This window comes from Protopterus annectens, chromosome 1.part2 (genome assembly GCF_019279795.1).
Source record: "Protopterus annectens isolate FY-2018-M chromosome 1.part2, PAN1.0, whole genome shotgun sequence".
Lineage (NCBI taxonomy): Eukaryota > Metazoa > Chordata > Ceratodontiformes > Protopteridae > Protopterus > Protopterus annectens.
Window position 1 is genome coordinate 215,544,433 of NC_056727.1, and position 14,827 is coordinate 215,559,259.

At 38.5% G+C, this 14,827-nt stretch overlaps 1 protein-coding gene across 3 annotated transcripts in view; it reads left to right on the plus strand.

The window, feature by feature from the left end:
• LOC122788685 (ABC transporter G family member 23-like) overlaps positions 1–14,827 on the plus strand; it is a 1,725,589-nt gene that overhangs the window by 109,072 nt on the left and 1,601,690 nt on the right. For all 3 annotated transcript variants that reach the window (XM_044055583.1, XM_044055595.1, XM_044055590.1), the window contains exon 2: positions 3,389–3,509. In XM_044055583.1, coding sequence (XP_043911518.1) covers positions 3,406–3,509 — 104 coding nt within the window. In that variant the 5' untranslated portion in view covers positions 3,389–3,405. The remainder of the gene's footprint in view (positions 1–3,388; positions 3,510–14,827) is intronic.

Consider the following 14,827-nt stretch of genomic DNA (forward strand, 5'->3'; position numbering starts at 1 on the left):
TGAACTTTTTAAGACCCCAAATGAGGTACATTCCTCGTAATGAGGTACACTTGAGAGGTGTGCCGGTAAAGCTTGACTGTCGCTTTGCAGGAAGGAATATCCACATACATGAGTAATTGAATAATAGCATGGGCTTCCTGTGAGATGCCAAACTTCATATTAGTATAAATAAATTGTTCTACTTTTCAACAGTCCACAATTTTACCTCATTTAACCCTGTCTCTTGTAAAGCGTTTGATCCTTTGGTAAATCACTGATCATTTCTTTTAATCAATGTTTACATTCTACTTAATATCCCGAAAATACATATTGATGCCAAACTTGTACTGTTAAATTTTAATAAATTAAAGTAGTATTAAAGTGCGTCCTAAAAATGCTGCATTTTGTATAACATAGGAGGCAAAATAATAATAATAATAATTGTAATAGGAATAATAATAATAAGAAAAAAGCTCAGAACAGGTTCTTAAAATTTACAGTTGATCGTATGCAGAGTCTTTGTCATATCCTGCAATGGGCTTCACTGGTTCACTTCAATGATAACTGTTTATAGGTCTTTGTCCTGAGTTTCAGTTTATTTAAAGAGTTATATAACAGGTGCTCTTCTGGAAGACAAGAATAACAACTGCAATGAGGTAGTGTCCCAAATCACTTTTATGTCATATTGCTATTATTGTGAGTGTCGATAGGGTGTACTTTGCTGAGAACATCTTTTTTCTAAGGATTTTAGGGCTCAGGAAACCAGAATATCCGAAACTGTCCAAATGAATGCCTACAGCAGGGATTGTATACACAGCGTGCTTAGATATAGGAATACTTTACTAAGTACAGTCTTTTATGGTAGCATGGGACAGAAGATGAAAATAATTAGTAGTGCCCTTAAATGCATACGGGTAAATGTAGACAGCTGTACACGTCTTATCTGCCCTTGATTTTCAGAGGCATCCCTGATTTTGACTCAAGATTTATCCCTGTCTTTCTTAATCCCTCCTAAAATTGGTGACTCTTGGCGAAAAGTTGGCAAATTACAGTTAATAAATGACAATAATTAGATTCTTAAACTTTTTCTACTTCAGAAAATGTTTATTAATTAATATTATACAATAAATGGTCATGAACATTAAAAAACAAGCACACTGATTGGTCAGCCCAAGCAGCGTGCCTATTGTAAATCGGGACTACACCAAGGATAAAAGTCTAGCAGCTGAAGTATCATTGAACAGCCAGATTTTTTATTTATAGGTATGTGTAGACCCACAATAGTCTGAAGGAAAAAAAGTCTAAAACTGAAATGGTGTCATGTTTACTGACTTTATTTCTCATAATTTTTTTTTTTCTGACAAGTCACTGAGGAAAAAAAGCCACTAAATAATGACAGGCTTTTCAGTTCCAGGCTTTCTTTCCTTCAGACAATGCACAGGTATTCACATTTTTTTCAAATAAAAGATCAAGAGGTACGTACGAGACCACAGAAAATACAAAGAAAATCAGGTCTGAAACATACCTGATTTTCCTTGTATTTTTCTGCCTTTCTTGTACCTCTGAACTATCGGGAGGTTACAGGTTTTTTTTTTTCTTTCAAAAAAAAAATATATATATAGCAACGGAGATTGTCCTTTCTCTGTTGCTTGCTAAAGCAGTGATATGCTGTCTAAGCCCGGGAATGTAAGTCCCATATGCATGCGCAGTGCATCATCAAAGGGCAGAATCAGGAAACAAGGAAGAGGAACACCACGGTGCTGTTATACAGACATTATTTGAGGAAAGTAAGTAATTTTTTTTAAATAATGTTATTGTATAATAGCAATAACTGGCTCCTGGGTGTGGTATATTGAAGATTTACCAAAGGTTAGCTTTGTTTATTCGCTTGGGCTTCGCCTTCATGATTAAACCACACCGACGGTGGGTAAATCTTCAATATACCACACCTATGTCATCGGTTATTGCTATATTATACAATGACTGGCCATTAGCATTCAAAAATGAGCACACTGATTGGTCAGCCCAACCAGCATGCCAGTTGTAGATTGAGAATATAAGTAATGTCTTTCGGCTTTTCCTGGTTAGGGGTCGCCACATGGGAACTCCAGTCTGCTAATGATTGGCAGTGGATTTTTATGGTGCCAAGGTTCCAGCCTGATGCCCAACCTTCAAAGAAGGCAGACCTATTCACGCACACACCTACCTGCATGTCTTTATACATTACTCAACCACAGGGAGGACATGCAGACTCCACACAGAAGGCACTCCAGCCAAAAATCGAACGGGATAACCTCTTACTGTGAGGCAACAATGCCAACCTCTGCACCACCGCGGCCTGTAGATATACCAACCGTAAAAGTCTGGCCACTAAAGCATCATTGAGCAGCCAGACTTTTTAACACTTGGTATGTGACATGCATTAGTCTGAAGGAAAGAAAGTCTAAAACTGAAATGCATGTCATTTAGTGATTTCATTCCTCATAAAATCTGTGTTTTTTCAACAAATCATTGAGGAATTAAGTCACTAAATAATGACATCCATCAGTTTCAGACTTTCTTTCCTTCAGACAATGCAAAATCATCCATCCTCAACCCCTTTTCCCATTTTTGCACATGGGGTTGGGGTATCACCACAACAGTGACAATCATCTAGAGCCAAGGTTAACACCGCAAAATCTTTCTGAAAAAATAAGAGGTGGAGCACTACTTGATAGAGCAGAGAAAATACAAGAAAAAACAGATACATTCTGCAAAACTAAAGAAACATACATGATATTCCTTGTATTTTCCCCGTCTCTCGTACATCTAAACTATCCAGAGGTTACAGCTTTTTTTTATAAAAAATAAGCAACAAAGATCTTCCTATCTCCATTGCTTGCTTTCCAAAGCACTGGTGTACTGTGTAAACCTGGGAACGAAAGACCCATAAGCATGCTCAGTACATCAACAAAGCAGCGGACTTGGGAAACATTGCAGAAGAACACCATGGCACCATTATACAAAGATATTATTTAGGAAAAGTCATTTTTATTTTAAATAATGTCATTGTACAATAGTAATAACCAACTCCTGGGTGTGGTATACTGAAGATTTATCCACAATTGGCTTTGTTTAATCACTTGTGCTTTGCCGTAGGGATTAGACCACACCAACCATGGGTAAATGTTCAATATTCCACACCCACATCATTGGTTATTGCTATAACATCTTATTCTGTCAATGTTTCAAGTGAATAGTACTAATATTTTAAAAGTGTCCTTGTCCCTCATTCCTTGAGAGCTATGTCTGCTACACTGTTACTAATATTACTGTTGCTATGACAACTATTATTAGTGTTTATTAGTGTTATCATTATTGCATATAAACTTTTTTTCCATTAAAAGAGTCTTTTCTTGTTATTTGGCAGGACAAAGAGGGCATTTCATGGCATCAGTACCAGCAAGTGTTGAGTGCAGAGAAGTCTGCAGATCATATGGAAAACAAGCTGTACTGCAGCACCTGAATCTAACGCTAAAGGAAGGGCAGGTGTAAGTGATGTTTATAATTACAACTTCTGGTCTGTGATATAATGTACTGGATAAAATGCTGCATGTGTTGCAATGATTAAAGTCTTGAATGGCCGTCTTTGTGAGATTTATTTATCCATACATAAAACTGGCAGTCTTGCGTAAGGTGACACGTGAGCTGACTGCAAATCATTTTGCTGACATACTGCTGTACTACCATTTTTTCACTGGGAAAGACCACTGAGCATTAATGTCTTCAGTCCTTAGTATCTGTAACACCTTGTAGGGCTTTTAGATGATAACCCACATGTCATTCAGTATTCCACCTACAAACACAATAAGGCACCAGCACAATGAATCATAAAGGTAAAACTTAACAAAACTAAAAACAAAAACAGGGAGACAGAGGGCTAAAAATACGATGAGATGGACAGAGGGTGGGTAGAGGGAGGATGCTAATATTCAAGAAATAAAAGTCATGACCATTATTTATTGTTATGGTATGTAGCACAAAAAACTGAGCTACACTGATGTGGACAATTTTTATTTCTTAAGTCCTAATGCATGGGAATGATTCAAAGCTGTACACCTAAGCCATAGGGGATGCTCCAGCCATACCATAAATAGCCGTCTTAATGTTTATTGATGATTTTTACAGCCTCATTGCTTCAGTGATCACTGTAAAGTCTCTCACTCTAAACAAGTCAACTGAAGCTAATGTTACAAGTTCTGTATTTGAGTGTGTTCTGACAGAACCCTAAAGTAGGCTTATCACTTAATACTGGACTCATAGTAAGAAAATCATGTACATTTTTTCAGCCAGTTAGAAAATGTCTGCCCCCTGGAGCCTATAACATATAGGGGCAAACCAATCAAAAAGCTGATCAGATTTCCTAATATTATTCATCTTGGAAATACAAACAAACATTTGGCTTTTAGCATCAATAAAACAGCCTTATCAAACAGGATAGAAGTGTGGCATCTGAATCTTTTGGAAGTATTAGCAGAGATCACTTTTGGCATAAAGGATAAATTGATAAATAGACCTAGTATGGTCTTAATGAAGGGCCGTGTAATGCAAAGAGTGCATCAAAGCCTTCTGTACAGAAACTTTTCTGGCCATCAAGTTAAATTGTCTTCCAGAAACAAATCTTCAAAGAGCAGAAGAGATGAGCTCAGAGGAAGACCTAGTCAATTGTCCCAGTGCACACCTTAAGTCCTTCTTCTTTTGGCTTTTCCCAGTTAGGGGTCACCACAGCAGATAACAAGTCTGCTCATGATTGGCAGTGGAGTTTTACAGTGTCAAGTTGCCAGCCCGGTGCCCAACCATCCACAGAAGGCACACACTCACACCTAGGGCCAATTTTAGAGTGTCCAATCCACCTACAACATGTCTTTGGGATGTGGGAGGAAACCAGAGCACCCGGAGGAAACCCACATGACTTCAGGGAGGACATGCAGACTCCGCACACAAGGCACCCCAGCTGAGAATCGAACTGGAGAACCTCTTGTTGTGAGGTGGCAATGCTAACCACTACATCACCGTGGCCACCCCCCAGGAATAATAACCATTCTTCAGAATTCAAATGCATGATCCTTTTAAGAAAGAGTATAAACATAAGTCTGGATGTCAAGACAAGTGCTTTAAGGGGAGACAAGGTGACAAGGTAGACAGGTGAGTTCTGTTGGGCAGATTAATAAAAACTTCAAAAAGCCAACTAAATGGCTGTATAGATAAGCACCAAAGACATAATTTTCTGGGACTCTGTAGAGAGAACTAATAATAACAAACATATTTGTTGTCAGCTGCCCCTTTAATCAAAATAACCAATTGAGTGATGCAGTTTGCAAAGACATTTTGTCCCTTTGATAAGAAAATTGCACTCAAATGGAAATTGAGTGACAGGGCCATTTATCACACTTCCATGGCCAACTAGTATAAAGATAAAGTGAATGTTGCCATCTTTGTTTGTATATCAGAAGACTATGGTGCCTCCTATAATCATACAAAGAATTCACCAGCTTTTGGGCAGTTTTTAAACATTTTTAAAGCTAGGAAAATTCAACATATTTGCACTGATGTAATGGAACCTGCTATGAAAACCAGACACAGTGTACTGTTCAGTTTCCCATGTGTACTCTTCCTTATTTTTGACACATCTGTTGTCAGGAACTGGATAGGTAGAGGAAAACCAAAGGTCATTATTCATATTCATTAATGAAAGCAATACCCCCAAAGAAACAATTTTAAATTCCAAGAATTGTTAGTTAGGAATCCCAGAATAATACAACTGAATATTTGAAAATGGGGACTTACATATACCATTGTGAGTTTGGAATCACTATGTCTCAAGTGTATCCTCTTTTCTCTGAGATATGATGAACTAAAAGTTAGTATGCATAAGTAGAAAGAATGTGTGCACTGCAGACTCACCCCCCCCACCCCCTCCCCGGAAGCTACAGTATTAGTGTGACTTGTCTTCGTGGAAAAAATTAACTACAAAGGCAAACAGTAATTAACATTTTCCGTTCGCCTTTAGTTTTGCAGTTTTATTTTTTGTAATTTAGGGACTGGGACTCGTATTTATGAGTTTTAGAACTGCAGTATGGACCTAGCTCACTCACCAAGGAAGTAGGAAATCTCAAGTTCAGAGAGTCCCTTGACTTTTCCACCTTGTTATAAACATCTCAAGTAATGATGAGTCATACTTATGCACAAATTCAGAGTCTGAATGTGCATGCGAACATGTGATCCAGGATGATGAGGAAGAACCTGGTCATTTAACCTGAACCATATACCACAGGTTCACCATCTCTCTGGGCCCCATCCTGAGTAAGAACAAACCTTTTCTCCAAGTTCAACAATCCTGTGACTGGAACTTTATGAAATAATCATACACTTAAGACTAAATAAGTTCATAGGTTCATACCAGGTTAATGATCATCAGGGTCTTTACAAGCCTAGCCATGTGACCCAACCCTGTTTTGTCCCAGAGTTCCTTGGATGCCTATATGGTGGGGTATGTTAGTAAATAGGTAGCTAGGGGGGATAAGGTAGTTGGGTATTAATCTGCTTAGCATCCACCTCTGTCCATCAAAGATATTTGGGGGGGCAGGCTATGAGTAATTTGCAATTTCCCATCCAGTGGTCAAGGTTTCTTCTGAACAGGGTCAGGGATGATCTCTGCTTCATGTAAATGGAGAGTTTATTCCATAGTGTGGAGATATTTTGAGACACATACCAGTCCCTCCAGTAGGTTCTTTTTATGTTGTAAAGTTCATCTCCTTGGATCTAGTATTTCTGGTGTTGTTTGTCTTGCAGGTGTGCAAGAAATCCATCAGAGCTGGGCCCGAGGGCACCTTATATGCTAGGTATAGATCGCCACTCAGGAACCCATGGGAGACTGAATACAGAGATAATACCTGAAGGTGATCTGTGTAGGGCTAGGTACTCAAGGCCTGGATTCTCTTGGTGAGGAACCTTTGAGGGTGTTCCAAGTATGGATATTCAGTAGCCTAATGACTGCTATAGGTTGTGCCAAATACTTGCTAAAAAGCTTAGGAACAGTTATCAGACTAAAGATGAAAACAGTAATCTGAAAGTGTTGTTATCTAACTTAAAGATGGAGTAACATAAAGCCCTTCAGGACTTGAAAATCAGCACATGACAGTAAATATCTTTTAGTACCAGGATGATTATTCAAGTGCCTTTTGAAGAAGGACAATCAAGCGTGGAGCATTATCATCTTAAATGTTCATAACTTGACGCATTTCTTGACACTGGAAAGATCTAAGATTAACCCACCCCCTCCCCCACTAGTCTATTTCCTTTGACAGGAATGAGAATTAATATATGCAATCTGTTCCTTTAGGGAGATGGGACATATTTACTGACCATTTTCTTAACATTGTATGAATGGGTCTTGACTCGTGTAGGATGGTTTAGGAACCTTTCAGTATAGGTTGAGACTGACTTTGCTAAGAGTTCTGTCTTGCAGCTTTACCTTAGTGTCCCATCCTACCTACAAATCTGTGGAACTGCAATTCCAGTTCCTGAATAATTTGCCAGTTATTCCTATGACCACCTTTACCATTTTTACAATGTGAAGAGAGTACTGATGGAAGGAGCACCACTCCTTTTCAAGGTATTGCAGAGGGCCAGGAAGTCATTTGCTGACATCCGTCTGAGAGGGCAGCTATGAATCTGGAAAATGTCTGATTCCTAAAAGTCTGCACAGTATATATATATAAATAAGGGTTTCCAATGCTGCTACAGGTCCCACTGGATGGAGCTCAGCAACATCATGATGTAAAACAGTTGGGTGTGATTGAGGCTCATTGTTGTGATCAATATGCCTACAGAGAACAGCTACAATAGAAAAATGTGTTTGATACATTATCAACATTTTCTTGACTAAATGTCTTCTTCTTTCTTGACTAAATTTCTTCCTTCTGTGGAATTGGTCTCAAAATTATAACATTCTAATGGAGAAGTATTGCTTGTATGTTTTTATTTTATAAAGTAGAAACTTTCGTTCACAGCCTCTGGGTACCAAAGAATCAAATGTAACAGAGGAAAAAAACACATGGTTCCATGGTTCCAAGTTGCAGAAGGATGAAGACCTGAGTGTCACCAAGGTGACTATGGTTCAGTTAGTAGCCCTGGCAGTGGAGGAACTAGGGAGGGAGGGAGAGGACTGAAGGGGCATGATCCAATCATGTCTCCCGGGGGGGGGGGGCAGTACACACTTCACAGCACACTGGGTAGCGCATTCTCCCTGGTGTTGAGAATGAAGAGACGACTGCTCATGCAGAAGGATAAGGTGCAGAGCTGTTTGTGTGAGCATGCCTTAGGGAGAGTGAGTGGACATTTTCCACCATGACCCATAGGGAGAATGAGGGGACATTTTTCACCATGACCCCACCCCATTACACACCCCCTTTCCAACATTTTACCAAATGCATGCAGCAGTTAGGGTATAAAAATAGAGAAAAATCTCAAACCACTACTGATGGCTGTCTCAGTGAAGCCAGTTAACTATCTTCCCCAAATGGACCATTTGGCCAAGAGGAGGCTGATGACCAGCATACCCTGGGAGCAAAGAAAACAAAAAAAGAAAAATGTGATACAAAAAAAAAAAAAAAAAAGCCAGTGTGGTGAGTGAAGCACTTGTTTCTGGCAAAACAGAAGCTACTATGGAAATTGTGTGGCTTCTAGACTTTGTGATTACCTTCTTAGAGTATCATTTTCCTTAAGCCACACTTGTTTCTTTCTTATATATAATTCTATGTCTGAAAATTTAATTATAAAATAAACCGCAGAACAAGTATACTTATAAATGTGGATAAAGTTAGTCATAATGCTCAAAACATTATTTTATTATTATTTATTTATTTTACATTTATTGACCGGGTTAGTCCGACTGGAATCAGAGTCCATTTTCAGCGGAGGTCCGGGGAGAAAAGCTCCAAACCCAATACAAGAATGAAAGCAGTTGTGAATAAAAAAAATTATTTTAAATTAAAAGTATAAAATTAAATTAAAACATTTCCTTTCATCATCCAAGGACAGGTTTAAAGCCCCACAAGATCAACTCAAATTTTGACAATATAGGAATGATACAAAAATAATCCATATTACTAGACAAAAAAAATATTTCTGCCATCTACAGAAGAATCACCAGAACAAGCCACAGAAGTTCTGGGAAGGTATTAACAAACTCCTCCACCCAGGGCAATCCACAACTCCAACCCCCTCAGCCCTCCCAACCCAAATATCGCCAGAGTCCATTGCCAACACCTTCAACAGTTTCTTTACAGAAACCATCCAGGCCCTTGCTAGCAAACTTAAACTCACTTGTCCTAATGCTGAAATACATAAACCCAGTGACATTCTCTCCTTCAGCGTCCAAAAAGTTCCGACTTCACTCATTAGAGCCCTAATTAAAAAACTCAAAACAACCACCCTTTCAGCTGACATCCTCCCTGCAGACTACCTGCAAAAAGCTGCTGATGTTATATCATTCCCTGTCTCTATTTTGATAAATAGAACCATAACTGAAGCCTCTATCACCTCTATCTGAAAAATATCACATGTCATAACACTCCACAAAGGAGGCAGCTCCATTGAGCTGTCAAACTATAGACCAATAGCTATCCTTTCCCCTCTGGCTAAAATTATGGAAAAGTGTATCCATAAACAACTCTTATACTACCTTATTCAACATAATCTTCTGGGCAACTCCCAGCATGGATTTAGACCACAGCACAGTACCACCTCAGTCCTCCTCTCCTTTTCTAATGTCATAAATTCCAACCGTAACAACAGCAAGCTATCTTCTGCCCTGTTACTCGATCTTTCCAAGGCCTTCAACATGGTTAACCACCCGCTACTCTTACTTACCCTAAATAAAATATCCCTAAACAACCATGCTATACAATGGTTTCAGTCTTATCATAGTGGAAGACAGCAGGCTGCCCTTTGGCAGGACAAACTCTCTACCCTTCTCCCCATTACCCTTGGTGTCCCTCAAGGCTCCATATTAGGTCCCCTTCTTTTCTCTCTATTTATCAATGATCTCCACACTGTAATCCCAGACGCAACCTGTATACAATATGCTGATGACTCCACCCTGATCTGCTCAGCCTCTACCCCTACAGATCTCCTTAGTTTAACCCAGAAAATCTTTAATGCAGTGGAAAACTGGATCTCTAATCAACAGCTGATATTAAACCCTAATAAAACAAAGCTGTTGCTCTTCTCCCCTACTTGCAAATTCTCTCAACCTTCATTTACTATAACATCTAACAATGGGACCATAATCTCACCAGATATGTATACCAAACTCCTGGGTGTTATAATAGACAACAACCTCAAATATGATATGCACGTAAACCAAACTATTAAAACTGTTAATAAAAAACTTGGCTACCTATGCAAAAACAAACCTTTTCTCACCCCACTAGCCAGGGCTGCCATTGCCTGTGCCCATCTGCTTTCAACTCTACTCTATTCCTCTCCAATACTCACTAACTTGAACAAAACTGATCTCAGCAAACTCTCTAGCTGCTACAATCAAATTGCCAGGTTTGCCACAGGCACTCCCTACAGGACACACCATTGTTAAAACCTAAACCTCTTAGGATGGCTAGAACTCCCCAGACTAATTCAATATAATCAACTTATTGTAGCATTCAAGGTTATTAACCATCCAGAAAAAACGCCCTCCCCTTAAAAACATTATCCATCCCTACAAAAACGCTAGGCCACTTTGTTCCACTACAAAACTTTTGGTTCATTCTGTCAAAACTAACAACCTATCTGGAGAATCTTTGTTTGCAAATTCAGTAGGCAAAACCTGTAATTTGCTCCCATTTGACCTTACTCTGAACCCCTCCCTTAATCAGTAACCGACTAAAGCCTAATCTAATTCCATATCCCTGCAATTTTTTTATAATATTTTGTAATATCTCTGCAGATACTCTGTATATAGCTGCACCTATAGGTTTGATAAGAGAAACTGTAATGTATTTGTATATATTTCTGAATATAAACTGTATTCTTCATATACTTGAAATGTGAGACTGTAATTTGTATGTTAATACAATATGTTTGTGCATATACTGTAACTTGCTTGTCTTTATCTGTTTGTAAGTTTGGAGCTTTTCTCCCCGGGCCTACGCAGAAAATGGACATGTATCCAGTTGGACTATCCAGACTAACAAATGTAAAATACATAAATACATAAATAAATATTAGCAATCAGTTGAATCATGCCATTTTGGCACATTATAATAAAACAGAAGCAAATTCAAAAAATTTAACTCCCAACAGAACCTGGAAAATTAGTTTTATTTCTCAGAATATCAACTACCCTAGTCCTCTTTCATTGAAACACACTAAAACTATTACAAATGTTCTTTTTTTACTAAATTTTTGCAGTTTTTTTCCCTAAACAGAGGAAGAAGTGTTTTAAGCAGTGGCATTTATTATTCAAATGAAAAAAACACTGTAATGAGTAAGGAATTATGTAATTTAAGAAGAACATGAAACTATTTACAATCAGCATTTTCAACATTTTATAAAGTCTAAATGTTCCTTTGTGTTTATAAAAAAAACTGAGGAAAGAAAGAAGAGACGGAACACGTCATCAAAGTTCTGTCTTATGAAAATACTTTAAGTATATCAAAGTGCTTTGCCATTAACTTGATAATAGCACCAAAGTCTAGTCCTTGTAAGCAGGGGTGTAGCTAGGATTTTCAAATTTGTACTCACAGCTCTCAAACTGCTACCCCCCTCCCCAGCCAAGCTACGGCCATTCTCATAATTCACAGTTCGCTCTTTTAGTGTCGATGAAGAGGCATTCGCTGTAATGCCTCTTCAGTAATAGAATATAAATTCACTCAGTAATATAATATAAATTCACTCAAACTCGGTTCCTTGAATTGAAAATTAACCTGAAATGTCAGTTCTTTGAAAAATGCAGCATGGTAGTTGGGGTAGAGAATTTATGCTTTTGTTTTCTGTAACTAAGGTACAGGTTTTGAGCTTGAGTATATTACTAACCACCTGCTACCCCTAACTAGGATGTTTCATTCACACACACACCCCTACCTACCTCTTAGTGCAAGAAATATGGACAAAGCCTAAAATAAACAGGGACATATATTAAATAATGCTCTTGTGAACTTAGAAAGTTGATAGAATAACAGGATTTGTGCTAGTATAAGAAAGTTGCTAGAATAACAGGATTTGTGCTAGTATGAATTTTTCTAAAGGACATGAAGTCTGAAACTCAAATGTCTGTCATTATTTAGCAACTTCAGCCTTCAAATGATTTTCTAGAAAATCACAAAATTTATGAGGAACAGGCAAAACATATGGGGCAAAAATCTGGACATTCTGCAAAATTTGGACAGTTGAGAGGTATGCTACCTACCTACCTCTCACACACACACACACACACACACACACACACACACACACACACACACACACACACACACACACACCTCTCAACCTCTTAGAGCAGCAAACTCATAAATAAAATTGAGGCAAAGGCCCAGAAAAAAGGACATTTTTTAAATATTGCTCTTATAAACTTAGAAAGATAATTAGTAGTTGGTCTTGCATTAGTATAAATTTTCTGAAAGGTATGAAATCTGAAACTCAAATGTCTGCCATTATTTTCTAACTTCAGTCTTTAACAATTTGCCACTAATTTGCCAGAAAAATGCAATTTTATGAAAAACGGACCAAAAATGTGATGCAAAAATATAAAATTACCAGACAATACAGCTGGGAACCTGTCAAAGAAGGGACACCATTTTAATATGAGCACAGTTAACTTAGAGCAGCTGACAAAATTAGAGAATCTACATGCATTTCTGAAATAAAAGTAATGTATGACTCTGATCATTACAGTTATTTATAAAAGTAAAGTAAACCCTCCACGTTTTCTTCCAAAATTGCTATTTTGTGGAGAGATTATTAGGGGGAGAGCAACATTTTGAGCCAAAATTGGGGACAGTTGAGAGGTTTGGATATTCCTAATTCCATAAAGCGATTTATTTGCACATACCTCTCAACCTCTTAATGCAGGAAATCTGGACAAGGCCAAATATATTGGGGGAACATATAAACTGTACTAAAAATTGACCTTGTATAAACTTAAGACAGTTGCTAGAATATCAGGTCTTGCTTTAGCATGCATTTTTCTGAAGATTATGATGTCTGAAACTTAACGTCGGTCATTATTTAGTGACTTCATTCCTAAATGATTTGCCAGAAAAAGTTTTATTTTGCATTTTACAGCACGAACACCAATAAATATCTGCTAAACAAAGCAATGCAGTCTCACAATGAAACTAGACTTTGCATTAAAACTTCTCTGCCCTTAAAACTCACATTCATTGAAACAGCATTAAAACCCACATTCAAAGAAAATACATTTTGCCAGTGGCAGATAAAGATTAACTTTGGGCTGTTTTCAAATCATAGACCCCTTGCACATGAAACATACACGTGCTCTTTGATACACCTTCCGTCATAAAAGTCTACTCAAACTTCTACAGTCCACCAGTATCAGTAAATATGCACAATCTCTGAACTTGTAAAAGCCATCTACATAATTCCACATTAGAGAAATCTGTAACTAATGAAGAGGCTGCTGCTAGCAAACAACTTTATATTTTATGGTTTCATCTACAAATAATATGCCTGTTGCCCTTGAGGAATAAATTGCCTATGTTGCATTAAAAACAACGATACGCTAGTAATATTGCAATAGGGAATGGATGGCAAACTGATAACAGGTTCATAGTTCATAGGTTCATAGGTTCATAGGTTCATACTAGGCTATCTGCCCTAGGGCATTTATAAGCCTAGCCAGAATGTGTTTGGCTTTCACCACCCATTTTAAATTTATTTTGCTATGCCCTTTTTCGAGGTTAGTATACTGTGCCTCTGTCTAACAGTGACACAGAAGTGATACCTGGGGTAAACCTACGATCTCCCATCCACTCATCAAGATTCCTCTTGAAGAGAGTCAATGAGGGACTCTGCCTAACCTGGACTGGGATTTTATTCTAGAGTGAAGGGAGCCTCTGGGTTATGAATCTGTCCCTCCAGCATGTCCTATTTATTTCAGTGCTGAGGTTCAAGTCTCTCGAGAGCGTAGCTCGATGGGATTTGGATTTTCTGAGGTGCAGCATGTCCATTAATTCCGGGTTGGACATGGCTTTATATGTCAGGCACAGATCGCCTCTGAACAGGCGGTATGCCACTGAGTAGAGCTGGAGTTTCTTTAACCGGGCAGCATATGGCATCTGTTTGAGCCCTTTGATCCTCTTGGTGAGGTACTTTTGGGGTCTTTCCAGTTGCTGCAGGTGTCTGGTAAGGTACATCCCAAAAGGGGCATTGTACTCAATTATGGGCCTGATGAGGGATGAGTAAAGAGGCACGATGACCTCCCTGATCTAGATGTGAATCCCTTCATGATTAGGTGGGCTATATAAAATGTTTTCTAACCACTTTGGCCACGTGGTTGTCAAATGAGAGATTGCTATCAACTTGGGTCCCCAGGTCCCTAATTACTTCTTCTGTACTTAATGGATTACCACCTATGTGGTAATTTGTGGGCACTTTGTTTTGCCAAAGGGGATGACTATACACTTTTGGCATTTAGCTTGAGGCCATGGCTCTGGCACCAGTTGTCTGTTTCTATGAGGCCCTTTTGGAGGATGCTTGTGTCGGCTGGAGAGTCGATTATAGCGCCCAGTTTGCAGTCATCTGCGAACTTGGTCAGCCACAGTCCTTCCATGTTGGCCTGTACCTCCGA